Source organism: Photinus pyralis, unplaced genomic scaffold (assembly GCF_008802855.1).
Source record: "Photinus pyralis isolate 1611_PpyrPB1 unplaced genomic scaffold, Ppyr1.3 Ppyr1.4_LG9, whole genome shotgun sequence".
Taxonomy (NCBI): Eukaryota; Metazoa; Arthropoda; class Insecta; order Coleoptera; family Lampyridae; genus Photinus; species Photinus pyralis.
This window is the reverse complement of record NW_022170878.1, coordinates 23,483,819-23,500,055: the sequence shown is the minus strand read 5'-3', so window position 1 is coordinate 23,500,055 and position 16,237 is coordinate 23,483,819. Positions and strand designations below refer to the sequence as shown.

Below are 16,237 nucleotides of genomic sequence, written 5' to 3'. Positions count from 1 at the left end.
GTCTTTAAGTAGTACGCCCCATCTTCTGTCGTGGGATCGAGTCGGTCCCCCACCACAATTGGCGAGGAAGTGTTGCAACCGTTTCGTTTAAACTGATCGCAGCTAGCACATGGAGCCGCCAGGAAATTCAAAGACGTTATGCTGATAATGTAATAAGGTACCGCACGCACGTGGTTGCAAAATGCTAAAAGAGGCCCCTGCTTAACCCACCTACCTATAATGGATGCACTTACTCCTTTGAAGAGACACATTATCAACGGGCAAACCGGAATCATCAGGACATCCTGGCTGATCAACTGCGCAATTTTTATTAATGGAGGAGCTGAAATAAACATCCACGCGACCGCATCGGGCAGCCATTCCAGTCGTGCTCGTGTGGAACACTTGCACCATATCCCCGTCGGTTTTATCTAGACGTTGAGCGATCGGTCTGCCGTCGAAAAGTGGAGCGGCCGCAAAAGCCAATAACCTGCGCCCCCAACGAGAAACCGACGAATCTGGTCGTAGTTACGTTGATCAGGTTTAAGACTATCCATTGGTGGATCCGCTGCGCCAGGTGGGCGCCCACCAGCGGCACGGAATTTACCGCGTGACCGTAGCCCAATGCCTTGGCGTCCTTCGACCAGTCTAACGTGATGATGTTCTTGTCCGCAGTGGAGAGGTGCGTGGTTTTCGCCAGAATTACCCATACGCTGTTGGCGGATTGCTCCCATCCGTGGACCATTACAACCGTCGACCTGGATGGGCTCGCCTGACCCATATCCGTTGTTCCATTTTCATACGCCCTGGTATAGAGCGTAGTCCTCCAGTCACTGGGAGAGCCTGTTGAGAGAAATGGAGTTTTACGTAAAACTTACGAAAGTAGAAATAGAAAAAACGAAGCAGAATGTGCGGGAAGTGGAAAAGGAAAAACTGGACACCAAAACCATAAGGAGAAATATGAGGAATATGGGAGAGGGCAACGAGGAAAAGAAGCAATAAAAAGTAGAGCCAGACATGTCTGAAAAAGACTTACGTACGAAAAAATAAAAGGAAAATATAGTCACTTTGAAAGAACGAAGGATTGAGAATGTGGTGAAAAAAAAAACAAAAAAATGTGGACAATGATACTGTATGAAAATATGGGTATATGGATTGAGTAGTCGGTTTTGAGGGATAACATAATAGAAAAAGAAACTAGAGAGGGATTTGGTAAAGGGAAAAGAGAGAAGGACGTAAATGGGGAATGTAGTAAAGGAAAGCAATGTTGTAAAGTCTTTGGAATTGGTGGAAATTAGGGTAGAAGAGAAGAACTGGGAAAATTAAGGAATGGGACGTCGAAAGAGCTCAGTGGAAAAACCGATTCGCCATGAATTGAAATGGAGAGGGGAAGGTATGAAACTAAAAAAGGACGTAGATGATATGAAAGAGTAGAGAAAGAAAAGGGCGAGATCATATTTGTAGGAGAGTTGAGCTCTGGGACAGGGAATAAGGTAGATGGAGAATAAAGCGCAGAGGGTGATAAAGAGGAACAGTACACACACAGGTTGTTACAAGGAAAATAGAAGAAATAAGAAATGATAGCGTAACAGAGGAGAGATGAGAGAGACCAGGGGAACCAAAGAGTAGTTGAGAAAGGAAAGTGTAAGTGAAGGGGCTACTAAAAAAAATGGGATTTAGAGAAGGGATAAAAATGCTAGACTGTGCAATATATACGTACTATTAGTGGGTGCTTACCTGCGACAAATGTCCAAACTAGAAAAAGAACTATTGCATTCATCGCCATTTCTGTAGTGAAGTAACAGGTGCAAACATTTTTATTTACATTTGGTTAAGATAATAAAAGAATAATGTATTGTTAACTGTTATCGATATACAAACAACTTGTCTTGATAAAACAACACGTGTAGTACTTCCAAATATTGAGTGACTATAAATAGCGGTACAAACAATGAATTCAAAAAGGCTTGAGCATTTGGGCACAGAATATTCAAGGCTGTTGGACATTTTCATTTTCTGTCTTGGTACTGAAATTTTTGAGATTATTTTCAAAGGTCTTGGAAGGTACTAGAGTTCAGCGACTACGTCGTGGTGTGTCAGAAAGCTTTAATGATCCTGAAGGAAGGTTTATGAACCCGTAGAAGTAAGTGATTTGTGAACATTTTTGGGACAGGATTTTGTCAAATTCTATTTTTGAAAGTAGTCGAAAGCCTAAAACCACTGAGCGACTTAGGACATTTTTCCGCAGTTAAAATTCTGGGCTTAGAAAAGTAAGTGGAAATGTCTAGACGTTATGGATACTTCTCGAAATTTTCTCAAAATTCTGGAAGGTTTCTGAAGATTTTAGGAAATATCCATATTTTCAAAGGTTTTGGAAAGTATTGGAATTCAACTACAGTTTCGTAGTGCCTTTCAAAATATTCTTGAGAAAGCAAGACTCCACGTCCAGAATTCTAGTTGATTGCCTTATTTTTGAAGGAAATTTATTTTGCCCTATTTGGCATTCTCACTATTTCGATTCCGTATTTCCTTGAGTAATTTAAAGGAACATCCAGATTTCCAAATAAGCAAACCTTAGGCCAGTCTGGATTACGATAGGAGGATGGACAACCTGTCCCTGACCTTCTCGATCTTACCAATCCGAATGATAACCTCAATTTTTAGTTCTTTCCGTTTCTCACGGTTTTTCCAATACTCTCGGTTCCACTGAATTTCCCAACTTTCTAACTTTCTAGATACACTCGGTAGCTTAGAATAATCGATCATCTAACTCTTCGGGAATTCTCTGCAGCACCGAGGACGTCACCGGCATTTGAAACTTTAATTTTCTAGCTCACGCGTTAATTTAACAAAATCTACATTTACTTGAAGCTTCCGGATCCTTTGAAATCTCCTGAATTCCATGAACCCTTTGAGCACTATGAATCACCTGAATTCAAACACGCCCACGATAAATTACAGATGGATGGCTTCGCTCGTGTGTTGCATAGCCTGACCACCAATAAAACTAGTTTTTCCGACGAATCAGAACACTTGGTAACTCCGTTGACTATACAAAACCCACGTTACGTAGCAACCTCGGTAGCGACGACTCTAAAAAACCTCCTGCAACCTAAAGCTCCCACGCAATATCCCACGACTTCCAGGCGCCCCCAGCTTTCGCTCGCATTTAAAAAGCCAGTACCGTGACTCATGACCACTCGCTCACATAACATCACCAACATTTTAACAGTTATAAATCTTCAGCACGTTCTTGTCCTTATGGATCCTCTGAACCTCCTGCGGATTCTGGATATTCTGATTCTGTTTAGCATTTTAATCATCTTGAGCGTTTGGGTTTCCTAGATCCTTTGCGTCAATCTGGTCTCCTAAACGTTGGGACCTTCTCACGTTCTCGTCAGAATGGTTTTCTGGGGTACTCCTAGAACCACTGAATCTTTTGCATCTTCTAGATCTTCTCGGCCTCCTCTGAATTCTCCTGGGTGTCTAGATCTCTTGGACATTCTGAAGCATTGTGCCTTCCGAGCGGATGTACTCTGACTCAAATGGGCAGTGAGTCTTAGTGCTTTTTTCACTCCATTAGTCATTCTAATTCCTTTGCGTCTTCAATGCTTTATTATCATTGTGAGTCGTCTTCACAATCTTCTTGTGCTATTAGCCTTTTTGTTGTTTTTTTTGGTCTTATGCCTCAGATTATTCTTCGCAACCCAATCAATCACCTTCCCCTTCTGCATCTTTCAAATCTTGTAAGCTTGTTGCATCTTATAGGCCTTAAATCCTTTTAAACCTTCCGAAGCTTCAAACTCTTGAATTATCTGGGCCATCTGGACCCCCTGAATTCTCCTAATCTTGACTCTTTTGAGGCATTTCGATCTTCCGGAAATTTTTAACTTTCCATTCGCGTTTAAATCGTATCATGTATATTTTTGATGATTTCTGAAACGTGTTCTGAGAAGGCACGAAATCGTTCTCATGGTAAGCACGTATTTCAATTAATATAAATTATCGTAACTCGGTATCGACAGTTTTAAATACGCAATAGACGCTCTCCGGAATACTTAACGTATACTTTAATAAATGTATCTCGCCGATACTTTACACCTTAACCGTGTTCATTAACTTTTTCAGCTAGTTCTGCTTTTACAATTATTAACGCGCGGATGCTCACTGTGCGTTTCGCTATTTATATTAGGCCAAAACGGAACCAACGAAACTGCCCCGGTCGGTGTCTCTTTTAAACCAATAGTAGACCAGCATCTATCATTCACACTGCATTTCTGCCCCGAACAACCACGGAACCCCCCGAAATTGAGGTGGAGGTTTATTTTTATTTTTAACTTGACCCGCATCTACTATACGTACAAAATGGTATACATTCAATTTTACTCATATAACATGCAAAGCTGGTTCCCGTTACAGTGCCCCCTTGTGTTTTAAAAGGGAAATACCTAACGAGATTACAAAAACAACAAACCAAAAAAAAATGGGAGCTGCTCCTCTTATCCCCAAAAATGTATGCTTGAGACGATTGAGATCCTGGATGTCATTGTGATTATTAACATCATTGTAATTATTGAGACTATTGAAGTCTTTGAAATGATTGCCATAGGTAATACTTTTACTATATTTAAGATCATTGAGAAACCATTGCAACTACCTAGATAATTGAAATCCTGAGTCCTTGAATTTTTTTGCAGTACCTACCTAAAATTTGACGACTCAAAATCGGAAATAAACATACCGGAAAGATTCGAAATCAGATCGTCCATTATTTACATGAGCCTTTTCTTTCAAGGGCCCTTAATAAATATCATTACGTTTACTTTCAATTTTAAACAAAATCAAGCTTGTTTTTCGTTATCGTCTAACGAATTCACGCAGTATCTTAGCGAAACAGATCAATTTCTATTATATTGAAAGGTCCACAGAATTAAATTAATAACCGTCCCTGCGGAATAAAATTTACAAGTGAATATCGGTCGAAACCTTCGAACGACTGCCACCCTCATCGCGACAACCATCTTATTATCATTGTTTGCTTCACTAAATACTTTGAGATTTTTCTTTCAATAACCTACCGCCTAAGGAATTACGGTCTATATGGCTTCACTTTGAAGACGCACAAATTGACGATCATGGGGGTTGGCACAACGTAATTTTGTAGAAATCAATCTAAATAAAGAAAGTAATTTGGTGCCGAAGTTTGACGAAATTATGAATAATTACGTGTAAGGGGATTTACGTTTGAAATGAGACAATATATGTCCCTCGTTGCACTATTTACGTAATTCCGAATGGAATACAACAGCAATGTGTCACAAATCACATTTTTTTGGTCCTTCAACATTGAGATCATTGTGATCATTACGATTAAAACTTTCCTGATTCCGGAGGCTATTGGCTCAAGCACTCAGGAGCCTGAAATACGAATATCGTGGCAACCCCATTCTAAGGAATTTTGAGGACACCTACCAAAACCTTAATGGTCATTCTCAATGGTCATTATATGATCTATGGTCAAAGTAAATGTTATGGTCGGTCTCAATAAATTCAATGATCTTATGATTTTAATTTTTAAAGGGCTTTAGAGAGGCTTAGTTTTCTTAAAACGATTTAAAAGAATTCAAGGATATGAAATATCCAAAGATCTCAAGGATCTCAGTGACTTCGGGAATTGTAATGTTGCCTCCAAGCTATATCAAGAATCACAATAAAAAAATTTCCTTGCGAGCGGCTTCCACGATAGGACCGTATCAATGTTTAACGAAAAATCAACGTTTCGTCCACTTTCTTAACGGGCTACAACAGGACTAAACTGCACACGTTGGAACACCAAAGAAGAGAATGCTAAATCTGGTTATTTAAAGCTATTCCGTTAAGATAAATCAGCCAATGAAGAAAGGGGTTTGGAGATTGTGAAAAATCCCAGAGACCACAAGGACTTTACCAGAAATCTAACCAATGTTGGAGACCCTCAAGTATCTTATTAGTCTCAAGAGTATCAATGGTTTTAAAGGTTCGAATGACAAACTGTCAATGATTGCAAAAGTGGACGAATGACAAGAATCCCACGATATAAGGGTTCTCAAGGATTTCAAGGTTCGTAAACAATTACCAGAACCACAAGAATATCAAAGATGCCAGTGACCTTAACCGCCGCAAACCCGTGGGGTGGAGTCACTAATCGTGCGTGTCTGGGGGGCTCCCATACAGACACCTGAGTGCTTAGATGTGGGTAGGGGCGAATACAAGTGGTCCGTCGGGGCTAAAACGACGAAGGTCGTCGTCGCGTAACAACCTCCCAAGTCAAGGTGTTACCGACCACGCCGAAGACTTAGTGCCACTGGTGGAACGGATACGAAGCGACCTCCGAGTGGACCCCTTTTCTTCGGGAAGGGGCAAAGTTCTCTGCCCAAGTGAAACCGCATTTCCGCACTACTTGTGGAAATTGCATGCACTATTATTCAACGAATCCTTTCTGGGATCCTCGTCAGAGCCGGGTCTTCGAAAGGGGTTCGGTAAAGGGCGCAGGCTCCATTAAAGAGGGGACGGTTCTAACGCTGGGTCTTATTCAAGAACCTGGTGGTGAGCCAGCTCCTATTCGCAAGAAGAAACTCAGAGAAGGAGATGGCCGGGAAGCCCCGGCTCGTAAAGCCTCGGGTCAAGCGGGCCCTGCGCCAAAGCTGTGTCTGAGTCGATTACTCAGGAGGGCAACCCGACATCAGCGACCAAGAGTCTCAGTTCCGAGGGAAGTACTCGAGGGCAGCCTAGAAAGAAGCCTAGAGGTTCTGGAGCGCCCCAAGTTTCAGGTGACCACGAATCTCTGGGCAAGTTGCTGCGGCGGGGCTCATGGTAGTCATTGTTCCAGTATCGCATCCGAAAGTGGACATCACTTAGCCTCAGCCGAGGTTTCGCTAGAATCCCATGGTGCTAATTGTCGCCGAATACGAGGATCTTGTAGTGATTGGAGAGTACCGTCCCCCTTATTAGTCTCTGAAACGGTCGGAGGCACGTCCCTAGGATAACCAAGGTGATGGCTGTGTTCCCGGATGACACGGCCACCATCTTGAAGCGCCACCAGAGGCAAAATCTTGGTTTCAAGATGAGCGTATGAGGTCGATCTTCCGCAGGAGAGGTAGGGTCCTCCTAGCATTTGGTGTCGATGAGGTACCGTATCGGGCACTCCAGCACCAGAACTTTCAAGGGCACACGGGCGTCTCGCACGTTATATTGTTGTCGTACACGAAGAGGCGTCGGGATTACTACCGGTATCCTCAGGGATGGAGAAATATTTTGGCTTGTATGGCGATTCTTGACTTTGACCGGGAGTCGGAACCATCGGCATCACCGGCATCACCAGGGGAAGGGGAGACCTAGTACCTCCTTACAGAGTCATTTGCAGTACTCTAAGGGTGCGACCTGGTTAATAGTCCGTCAACTTGCTGTAAAGTAGGCAAGCGTATGCCTCATACAACAACCCTGGGTTTACAGGGGACGCAAAGAGGTCTGGGCCAGGAGGAAGACTCAACTGAACCCTAGGACTTGCATTTATGTCGATAGACGAATCGCGTCTTATCTAATTTCTGTTTCAGGGATCTCGTAACTCCAAGACTTCAGCTAAAAGATGGCAGAAGACGAAGCAGGCACTTGGTGGTTTTCTCCCGTGCGACTCGGAAGAGACACTCCCCCCCACCAGCGAGCTGACTGAGTTGATGAAGTACTGTCGAAATAGTGGGCTTCTTCTTATCGTTGGCTGTGATGTAAACGCACACCATGCTGGGAGGGGGGGGGAGCACGGACACGAACTCGAGGGGCGACTACCTTCTGGAATGCAACTGATATGAATGTTTTAAATCAAGAAGAAAACACTGCCATCGCCTGAGCACGAATGCGGGAGGTTATCGATCTGACGTTGGGCTCCTTTTCAATAGATCACTTGATCATGGGTTGGAAAATGTCCCATGAGCCGTCGCTTTCGTCTTCCAACTAAACCTAGCATCCCACTGTAGATTTCGGACTCCCCGATCCACTAACTGAGACTATGTGGCGAAACCCTCAGAGCGGTGGAAGAGACGGTCGCATTATTGAGCGATTTCATAAGAGCTTAATGCGGATCTTTGGAGAGACGAAGAGAACACCTTGGTTGAACTCAGACCTTGAAAAAGTTTGTAAGGAAGTTCGCAGGCTCTTTAATAGGGCCATGCGAACTAAGCTGTCTGCAGATTGCAAGATCTCAAGATCGGTTCGTGAAGGTACAAGGCCCGTAATCGAATGTCTAAACGAGGATCACGGCGGATCTTTTGTGGTAACGTGAAGGGCCTTCCTGAAGTTTAAAAACTTCGTAAGATCCTTTTGAAAGATACGGGGCAAACCGGGGGACACTGAGGTTTGCATGTTTTCCGCGCTCTGGGGACTACGTAACTTCGGACCCACCAAAGGAGCTACCCATGACCACCTTATAAAGACCGAGGATGTCACACTTCTAGGACGTAAACTGGGTCTGGACAGATCAGTGGAATATTTGGGAGTCATCATAGAATCAAAAAGGCCTATGTGCATGTAGAAGGACTTTTGACTGTACAGGGGGCCCTCGACTGGTACATTGGCTTTACACTTTTGTGATAGGATAAAAATGATGGCCTGATATGCGCAGGATAACCTACAGGAAGCAGACAGGAAAGGTACAAAGGCTCGCCTGTCGAGGAGTCACTGGAACCATTAAAACCACGCCAACTTTGACCATGGAGGCACTTCTGAAACTTGAGTCTTTACATTTAGCTATAAGGCAGATTCTCGTATGACTTCCATACTAGTCCTGTCAATTTAAACATGAAAAGGGGGTCGTGCTTGCAAAAGGTCCGGTCGCTCTGAATTTTTTATATGTTGTTAGGACCTAAACCAACAATAAAAAACCAGATTTGCAATTTCCAAAGTGCAGTGCGATCGGCGGTATGTTCAAAAAACCATGAAATTTACGGACTGTTTTCAGTTTTTACTTCATATCTCGGTGAAGGAAGGGTCTGATCGGTATAGTCATTCTATAATCTTTTAAAGTAGACTAAATTTGCTACAATTTGAGACTAGAGCGACGTCTATACAGCCATTGGTTCCCAAGATTCAGTTCTTCGAAAATAGGAATTTTTTTAAAAATGATTTTTTTCAAAATGACCACTTTTAGCAAAATATATTCTGAAATACGAATCCCACTCTGTACTCCGCCTTCACTCCGCTTTCCAGCCACACGCCGATAGATTCCAGCACTCACGTTGTTTTGGATGGTGGCTACCTCTTGCACAAGGTCGTGGAGCAGCGGAAGAGCACAGTTCGAGCACTTTTGGCGCGTTATACCACCTACGTCCATAACCACTTGAGAATAACGTCTCCATTGTTTATGAGGGCTACCCAGAAGATGCTACCAAAAAAAGACACCAAAACAGCAAAACTCCGGCGCTACGCTGCTCATTCTAGCTACGAATTGACTTTCGATAAATCCACAGTAATTCAAATTACTCAAGAGCATGTTTTGGGTAATGAGAACAACAAGAGACGTCTAATCACTCTTCTTTGTGACGCCTTTCAGAAGGAGAGAGGAGAAGTGGCTGTTGCCGAAGAAGATGCGGATAGAGAGATCGTCATGACGGCATTTTCAAAAAGAGCAGTAGCCGATCGGGTCGTCATAGTGGGAGAAGACGTCGACCTGCTCGTTCTTCTCAATGGTTTAGGCACGTCTACCTTCAGACGAACACGAAGGGGCGAAGGTGGTTGCTCTCGCTTGTCACATATGACATGTTTTATCTGCCGTTTTTGAGAAAACGGCTGGGCCTACAGGCACCAGTCTGGTCTGAAATGAAAGGGAATGAAATTTGCTACAACTTAATTTCATATAATATTTGACGTGGGATTCGTATTTTAGAAGATATTTCTAAACAGGTATAAATTGTGCACAACTCTTGTGCAGATAAGCGCATTTTTTAAAACCGAAATAGCTTTTGTTTTGACATCACCATTGGATATATTCCTTGCAGACGTCTCATTCGCCCCCAGTACCCTCTTCCGACAATCCGTTCTTGAGGTAGGTATAAGGGAATATACTCGATCACGATAAGAGATCGTGGAGAAGGGCTATGGTTGCTAGAAATTAATTTCTTTCGTTTAGACCTTTCATTAAAGTACCATGAAGGATACAACTAGTTCCACTCCCCCCTCCCCCTCCACCCCGTACTTTGATAAGAGGACAGAAAGGAAAGCAGTAGTTGGTAGAAAACGGTTCCTGAGGCCTTTAATTAGAATAAAATGATAGATAAAGTTAATTTTTAATACTTAGAAAATGCTCTAAAAAAATTGGCCATTTTGAAAGAAAATCTTTTTTGTAATCCCATTTTCGAAGAACTGTATCTTGGGAACTAATGGCTGTATAGACCTCGTTCTAGTCCCAAATTGTAGCAAATTTAGTCTACTTTAAAAGATTATAGAATGGCTATTATACCGATCAGACCCTTCCTTCACCGAGATTTTGAGTAAAAACTGAAAAAAGTCCGAAAATTGCATGGTTTTTTGGATATACCGCCGATCGCACAGCACTTTGGAAATTGCAAATCTGGTTTTTTATTGTTGGTTTAGGTACTAACAACATATTGTAACGTTATTTATAAATTCGGGTTAGATTTATATCAATAGATATTTATTAAACAAAACTAAAACACTATAAAATCCGTACAATTTATACCGATTATTTATATCACACACTTCGAAATTTATATCAGCTTTTCGCGCTCTATGTTTCGTCCGTACTCGATCTCGTTCGATAGTAGACTCCCGCGATGTTTGGTCCGCAACCATTTATACACGCAAGCAATGTAAGTCCCGAACATTCTCGAATACGCGTAGAAAATTCCAGAGCGCCAAAGGCGACGTCATGTCTGGAGCATTTCCGTTACACTGCCCCCTTCTTAATTCTGGACGTCTCGTTCAGAAACTGCGTTAGTATTACTTTTTAATGCCTCGTGTCGGAATCTGCAGTCAGAGCCTGCTCGACAAACACCTTTCTTGAAAAAGTAACAGTCCACAGTTTTGCGGAGGGTCGTCCCCTGTGGGTTGAAGCAGCATACTGTAATTCGAACGCTAGTGTTTCTAAAAATCACTTCGATCATGGTTCGCACTATTTTCCAGTCCAACCCATCTAAACCACATCCAATCTTCGGGATCGCCAAGCTATTTATGTCATAGTATGCCATGAGTTTCTTTAAGTTTTTTAAAGCAGACCAGAGGTTTTCATAGGTGGGTTTGCCTTCTGACGTTTTCTTTGAAACCAAGTAGAACAAAGAGCGTTGACTATCTTCCAAGCGCAGTACTTTACCCACTCGTGGTCTTTGCTTTAACAACTCGTCTATTCTTCCAAATCTTTTCCGGAATACGGAAGCTATACCTCTACCCATGCGAAGGTCTTCGGCGACACAATGGGCGATGGAAACGTTAACCGGAAGCTCAAAAATATTTTGACAAATTTCCTGAGTAACGCCAAATCGAGCTTTCTTCCGCTGGGCGTAATTTGACATAAAATCGTTAAAGTTTGGCTCGATCCCAAAGCTGCGTTCCTCTTCTCGAATACCTCTAACTTCTTCGTTGTTGTTGGATCCGGCATATCGTGCGAGTCGATTAATGTGGACAACTTTCGGTTTCCGGTGGTTCATTCTGATACGATATATCACGTCATTTATTTTCTTGATCACCTCATACGGACCTTCCCATTGTCTTTGTAGCTTGGGAGAAAGACCTCTTCGCCTCTGTGGATTGTGCAGCCATACCAGATCTCCAGCTTCAAAAGTTTCATTGGCCGAGCGGAGGTTGTATTGATTTTTCATGCGATCGCTGGCAATCTGAATATGACTTCTAGCCAAGTCGTGAATATCGTTCATCTTCGCCTTTAGTTGGTCAACATAATTTTCACCTGCGACATATTCTTCATGGGGTTTACGCCCAAACTCGAGATCACATGGAAGGCGTAGTTCACGACCCAACATAAGGCAGGCAGGAGTCTGACCCGTGGTCTCGTTGACGGCTGATCGATATGCCATAAGGAACAGGTGGAGGTACTGATCCCAATTTTTCTGATGTTCTGCCACGACTTTTGAAAGATATTTACCCATCGTTCGATTCATTCTCTCCACCATTCCATCTGACTGAGGATGCAAAGGTGTTGTTCTGGTTTTATTGGCTCCTACCAATCGACAAACATCTTGGAACAAAGCCGATTCAAAGTTCCTTCCTTGGTCTGAATGGATTTCTATAGGAACACCAAAACGTGTAAAGAACTCCTTTACCAACACTTCTGCAACTGTTGCTGCCTCTTGGTTTGGAATAGCGTAAGCTTCAGTCCACTTTGTGAAATAATCCATAGCGACTAGGATATATTTATTTCCGCCATCTGTCTCGGGAAACGGTCCTGCGATATCGATAGCAACTCGTTCCATCGGACTACCAACGTTATACTGCCTCATGGGTGCCTTCTTCTTGGAAACTGGTCCGTTTCCAGTAGCACATAACTCACATTTTTGACACCATCGCCGGATATCTTCTTTACGGTTGACCCAATAGAATCGCTCACGTACCCTTTGCAACGTTTTCGTAATACCAAAGTGTCCTCCGGAAAGTCATGCAATTTTCGCAATACTTCCGACACTTTGCTTCTAGGGACTACTAATTGCAGCGTCGAATCGGTGCCATCTTCACTTTCAAGGGTCCTATACAACAGGTTGTCTTTCAGGGTCAGGCTATTCCATTGGCCCCAATAACTCTTTACTTCAGGACTTGTGGCACTAATGTCTTGCCAGTCTGGTCTTTGTCCGTGGCGCATCCAATTCAGAACAGTTTTTAAACTTGGGTCGTTTTCTTGGGCCGCAGATGGCCAATCTTGTCTTCTATTTTAGAACAATGTGTGCAGTTGTCCTTGCACGGTCTTCTTGACAAAGCGTCTGCATTGTTGTGAACTTTTCCAGCCCTGTGTTCAATGTCGTAGTCATATTCCTGAAGACGTTCTAACCATCTTGCCACCTGTCCTTCTGGGTTTCGGAACTGCAAGAGCCACTTTAGCGCTGCATGATCTGTCCTTATCAGGAACTTGCGGCCGTAAAGGTACTTATGGAAATGTTCGCATGCCTTTACCACACCCAGGAGCTCTCGCCTAGTCACACAATAATTCCTCTCGGGTTTCGACAGTACTTTGCTGAAATAGGCAATGACTCTTTCCTGTCCGTCTTGCAATTGAGAGAGAACAGCTCCAATGGCGGTGTTACTGGCATCGGTATCTAGCACAAACTTTCCTTCATTTCTGGGGTAGCCAAGGATAGGTGCGCTAGTAAGAGCTTGCCGGAGATGTTCGAAAGCTCTTTGACAGTCTTCACTCCATTCGTACTCATTGCCCTCTTCTGTCAACTTTATTAATGGTTGGCAATGTTGGCAAATCCTTTCACGAATCGTCTATAATAGGTGCACAAACCGAGGAAACTTCGAATCTCGTGCTTGTTCTCAGGAATCGGCCACTCTTGAATCGCTATAATCTTCTCTGGGTCAGCTGTAACACCATCACGAGATACGATGTGTCCCAAATATTTAACTTCTTTTTGGAACATAAAGCATTTCTTGGGACTTAGTTTTTTTGCCTCTCGTAATCGTCCAAACACCTCTCTCAGGTTCTGCCACGTTAGTCCCCTTAGAACTGCTTCCATAAGTCTCTCAAACGTCGCGGGGGCATTACACAATCCGAAAGGCATTACTGTGAATTGCCAAAGTCCAGAGCCTATAGAAAACGCGGTCTTCTCTCGGTCTGTCGATTCCATCCCCACTTGCCAATAACCACTCTTTAGGTCGAGTGTGGAAAACCATTGGGCTCCAGATAGAGTGTCCAAGGTGTCGTCTATTCTTGGCAGTGGATAGCTATCTTTCTTGGTGACCGAATTTAATAGACGGTAGTCAACGCAAAATCTTGTGGAGCCATCCTTCTTCTTTACAAGCACTATCGGTGATGACCAAGGACTATTCGATGGCTCGATGACACCTTGTTTTCTCATGTCTCTAATAATCTCCTCAGCTTCGTCTCGTTTAGCCAAGGGGAGTCGCCTTGGCTGTTGTCTAATCGGTTGGGAATTGCCAGTATTTATTTTATGGGTGACTATGCTTGTCTTGCCCTTGTCCTGGTCGTTTACCGCGAACACATCTCGGAATTCCACAAGCATATTTTTCACCTTCTGTCGTTGTCTATTGTCCAAATCTGGAGTGTTTTTAATGACCATATCTATCAGCTCTCTTGGATACTTTCCTTTAGATAGATTTTCCGATTTCACAGAGCGAATAGCCGAGATGGGCACACACTGTCCAACTGCAGTTCGTTTGCTTAGCTTAACAGGACTATCTTTCAAATTCATAATTCGAATCGGAACGTCATTTTGAACTTTTACCGGAGCCCTAGCCACTAGAAATTCCTTTTGGTTTAGTGCTTCGACTATCCGTAGGCTTCCCTGGCGACAGTATCCATCTAAAGTGGTCATTATAATTTTTTCACTAAGTCCGGGTATAATGACGTCATGAGTGGTTAACAGGCGGATGACATCTTCTTTGTCTTCATGGAAAGGGAGTTCTTCATCGCCGACCTTTAACACGCCCTTTTTCACGTCTAACACAGCTCCGAGTTTCTTAAGAAGATCCATCCCCAAGATGAATTGATCAGAAATATCAGCAATTAGCACCTGGTGATTGATGGTGGTCTTTCCGGTGGTGACAGACATTTGTATTTCTCCGTGCGTTTTTATTCTTTCACCAGTTGCTGTTTTTAACTGCACGGTCGAAGATGAGATCCGAGAATGATTCTTCAATAACTCTGTTCTTGCAATAGTTCTTGTTGCACCTGTGTCTACTAGCAAGGATCTGTCTTCTCCATTAACTCGGCCGTCGATGTACAAACTCAGAACTTTTCCAGACGACGAAATGTTTACAGTGAAGATCGGGGCTTTGTTTCTGCAGGTCGACGATAGCCCCTTCCTGTCGACCTTTCTTAGTTTTCCGACTGCTGCAATGGTTTTTGGCAGTTGCGGCGAACGTGTCCAATCTCGCCGTGGTTTACGTTTCTTTGCCAGTGACTGTATTGCTTTATTGATCTTTTCTTCCACTACTTTACTGACCTTTTCTTCAAAACTTCCAGAGCCACCTTCTTATAATGAGTAGACTGTGGCACCTCAAGAAGACGGTCCATCAGTAATTCATCTGGGGCACTACTAGTACGCTCTTCCGTAGTCAGTCGCAAGAATTGCTCGCGCAGCTCTTCATACTTGTGCTCAATCTCGACGAATGTTGCTTTAAATGTTTTGGAAACTTCCGTAATTCTATCTTCAACTTTTTCTTCAATTGATTTAGAGACTTCTTCGATAATCTTTCTAGAATTTTCCTCCATCTTTTCGAACTTCTCGTCCATTTTTCTAGAGTTTTCCTCAATCTTCTCGAACTTCTCTTGAATATTTTTAGAATTTTCTTCATTAATCTTTCTAGAATTTTCTTCCAACTTCTCGAACTTCTCTTGAATATTTCTAGAATTTTCTTCCAACTTCTCGAACTTCTCTTGAATATTTCTAGAATTTTCTTCCAACTTCTCTTGAATATTTCTAGAATTTTCTTCATTAATCTTTCTAGAATTTTCTTCCATTTTCTCGAACTTCTCTTCAAAATTTCTAGAATTTTCTTCCATTTTCTCGAACTTCTCTTCAAAATTTCTAAAATTTTCTTCCAACTTCTCTTGAATATTTCTAGAATTTTCTTGGGTGCTTTTCATTTCTTGTTGCAACACCTGTTGGCCATTTTGGATTTGCTGGAGCAAATTGAGCATCGTTTCTTCCATTTTAGCGGCAGCAGATCTTGTTACAGGCATACACAAGCACAAGCACAATATAAAAAATTCTGAATGACCGGACCTTTTGCAAGCACGGATCTTGATTGGACTATACGGCTAAATGATTAAAATTTGATCTGATAGGGGGCAACCAGCTGGCTCGAGAAGGTAGTAGTGTGGTCCTAGTCGAGTCCGAGTTTACCCTAGGAATTTTCCCCGCGTGGTCAGGGCCAGGATCAAAGACTGGGTGACCAGTCAACTCCAGGCTCAGTGGCAACAGGCAACCGAACTCAGATTGCCACTTTAACAAAGCCCCTTGGAAAATCTGGGTCAGTTCAGGTTTTGGAACCAATGATGTCATGAAGGTTCATTGGCACCATTCGA

At 42.9% G+C, this 16,237-nt stretch overlaps 1 protein-coding gene across 1 annotated transcript; it reads right to left on the bottom strand.

The window, feature by feature from the left end:
* Positions 1-406: 406 nt before the first annotated feature.
* On the bottom strand, positions 407-1,748 carry LOC116180102 (lipase member H-like). The gene is made up of 2 exons (XM_031499937.1): positions 1,717-1,748; positions 407-822 (listed from the first exon to the last, which is right to left on the bottom strand). Exon 2 carries the CDS (start codon positions 758-760, stop codon positions 407-409), a length of 354 nt encoding a protein of 117 aa, XP_031355797.1. The 5' UTR covers positions 761-822; positions 1,717-1,748.
* Between the last annotated feature and the right edge of the window lie 14,489 nt (positions 1,749-16,237).

Excerpts from the sequence above, each read along its gene's own strand:
- LOC116180102 (XM_031499937.1), bottom strand. The coding sequence starts at position 760 with ATGGGTCAGGCGAGCCCATCCAGGTCGACGGTTGTAATGGTCCACGGA.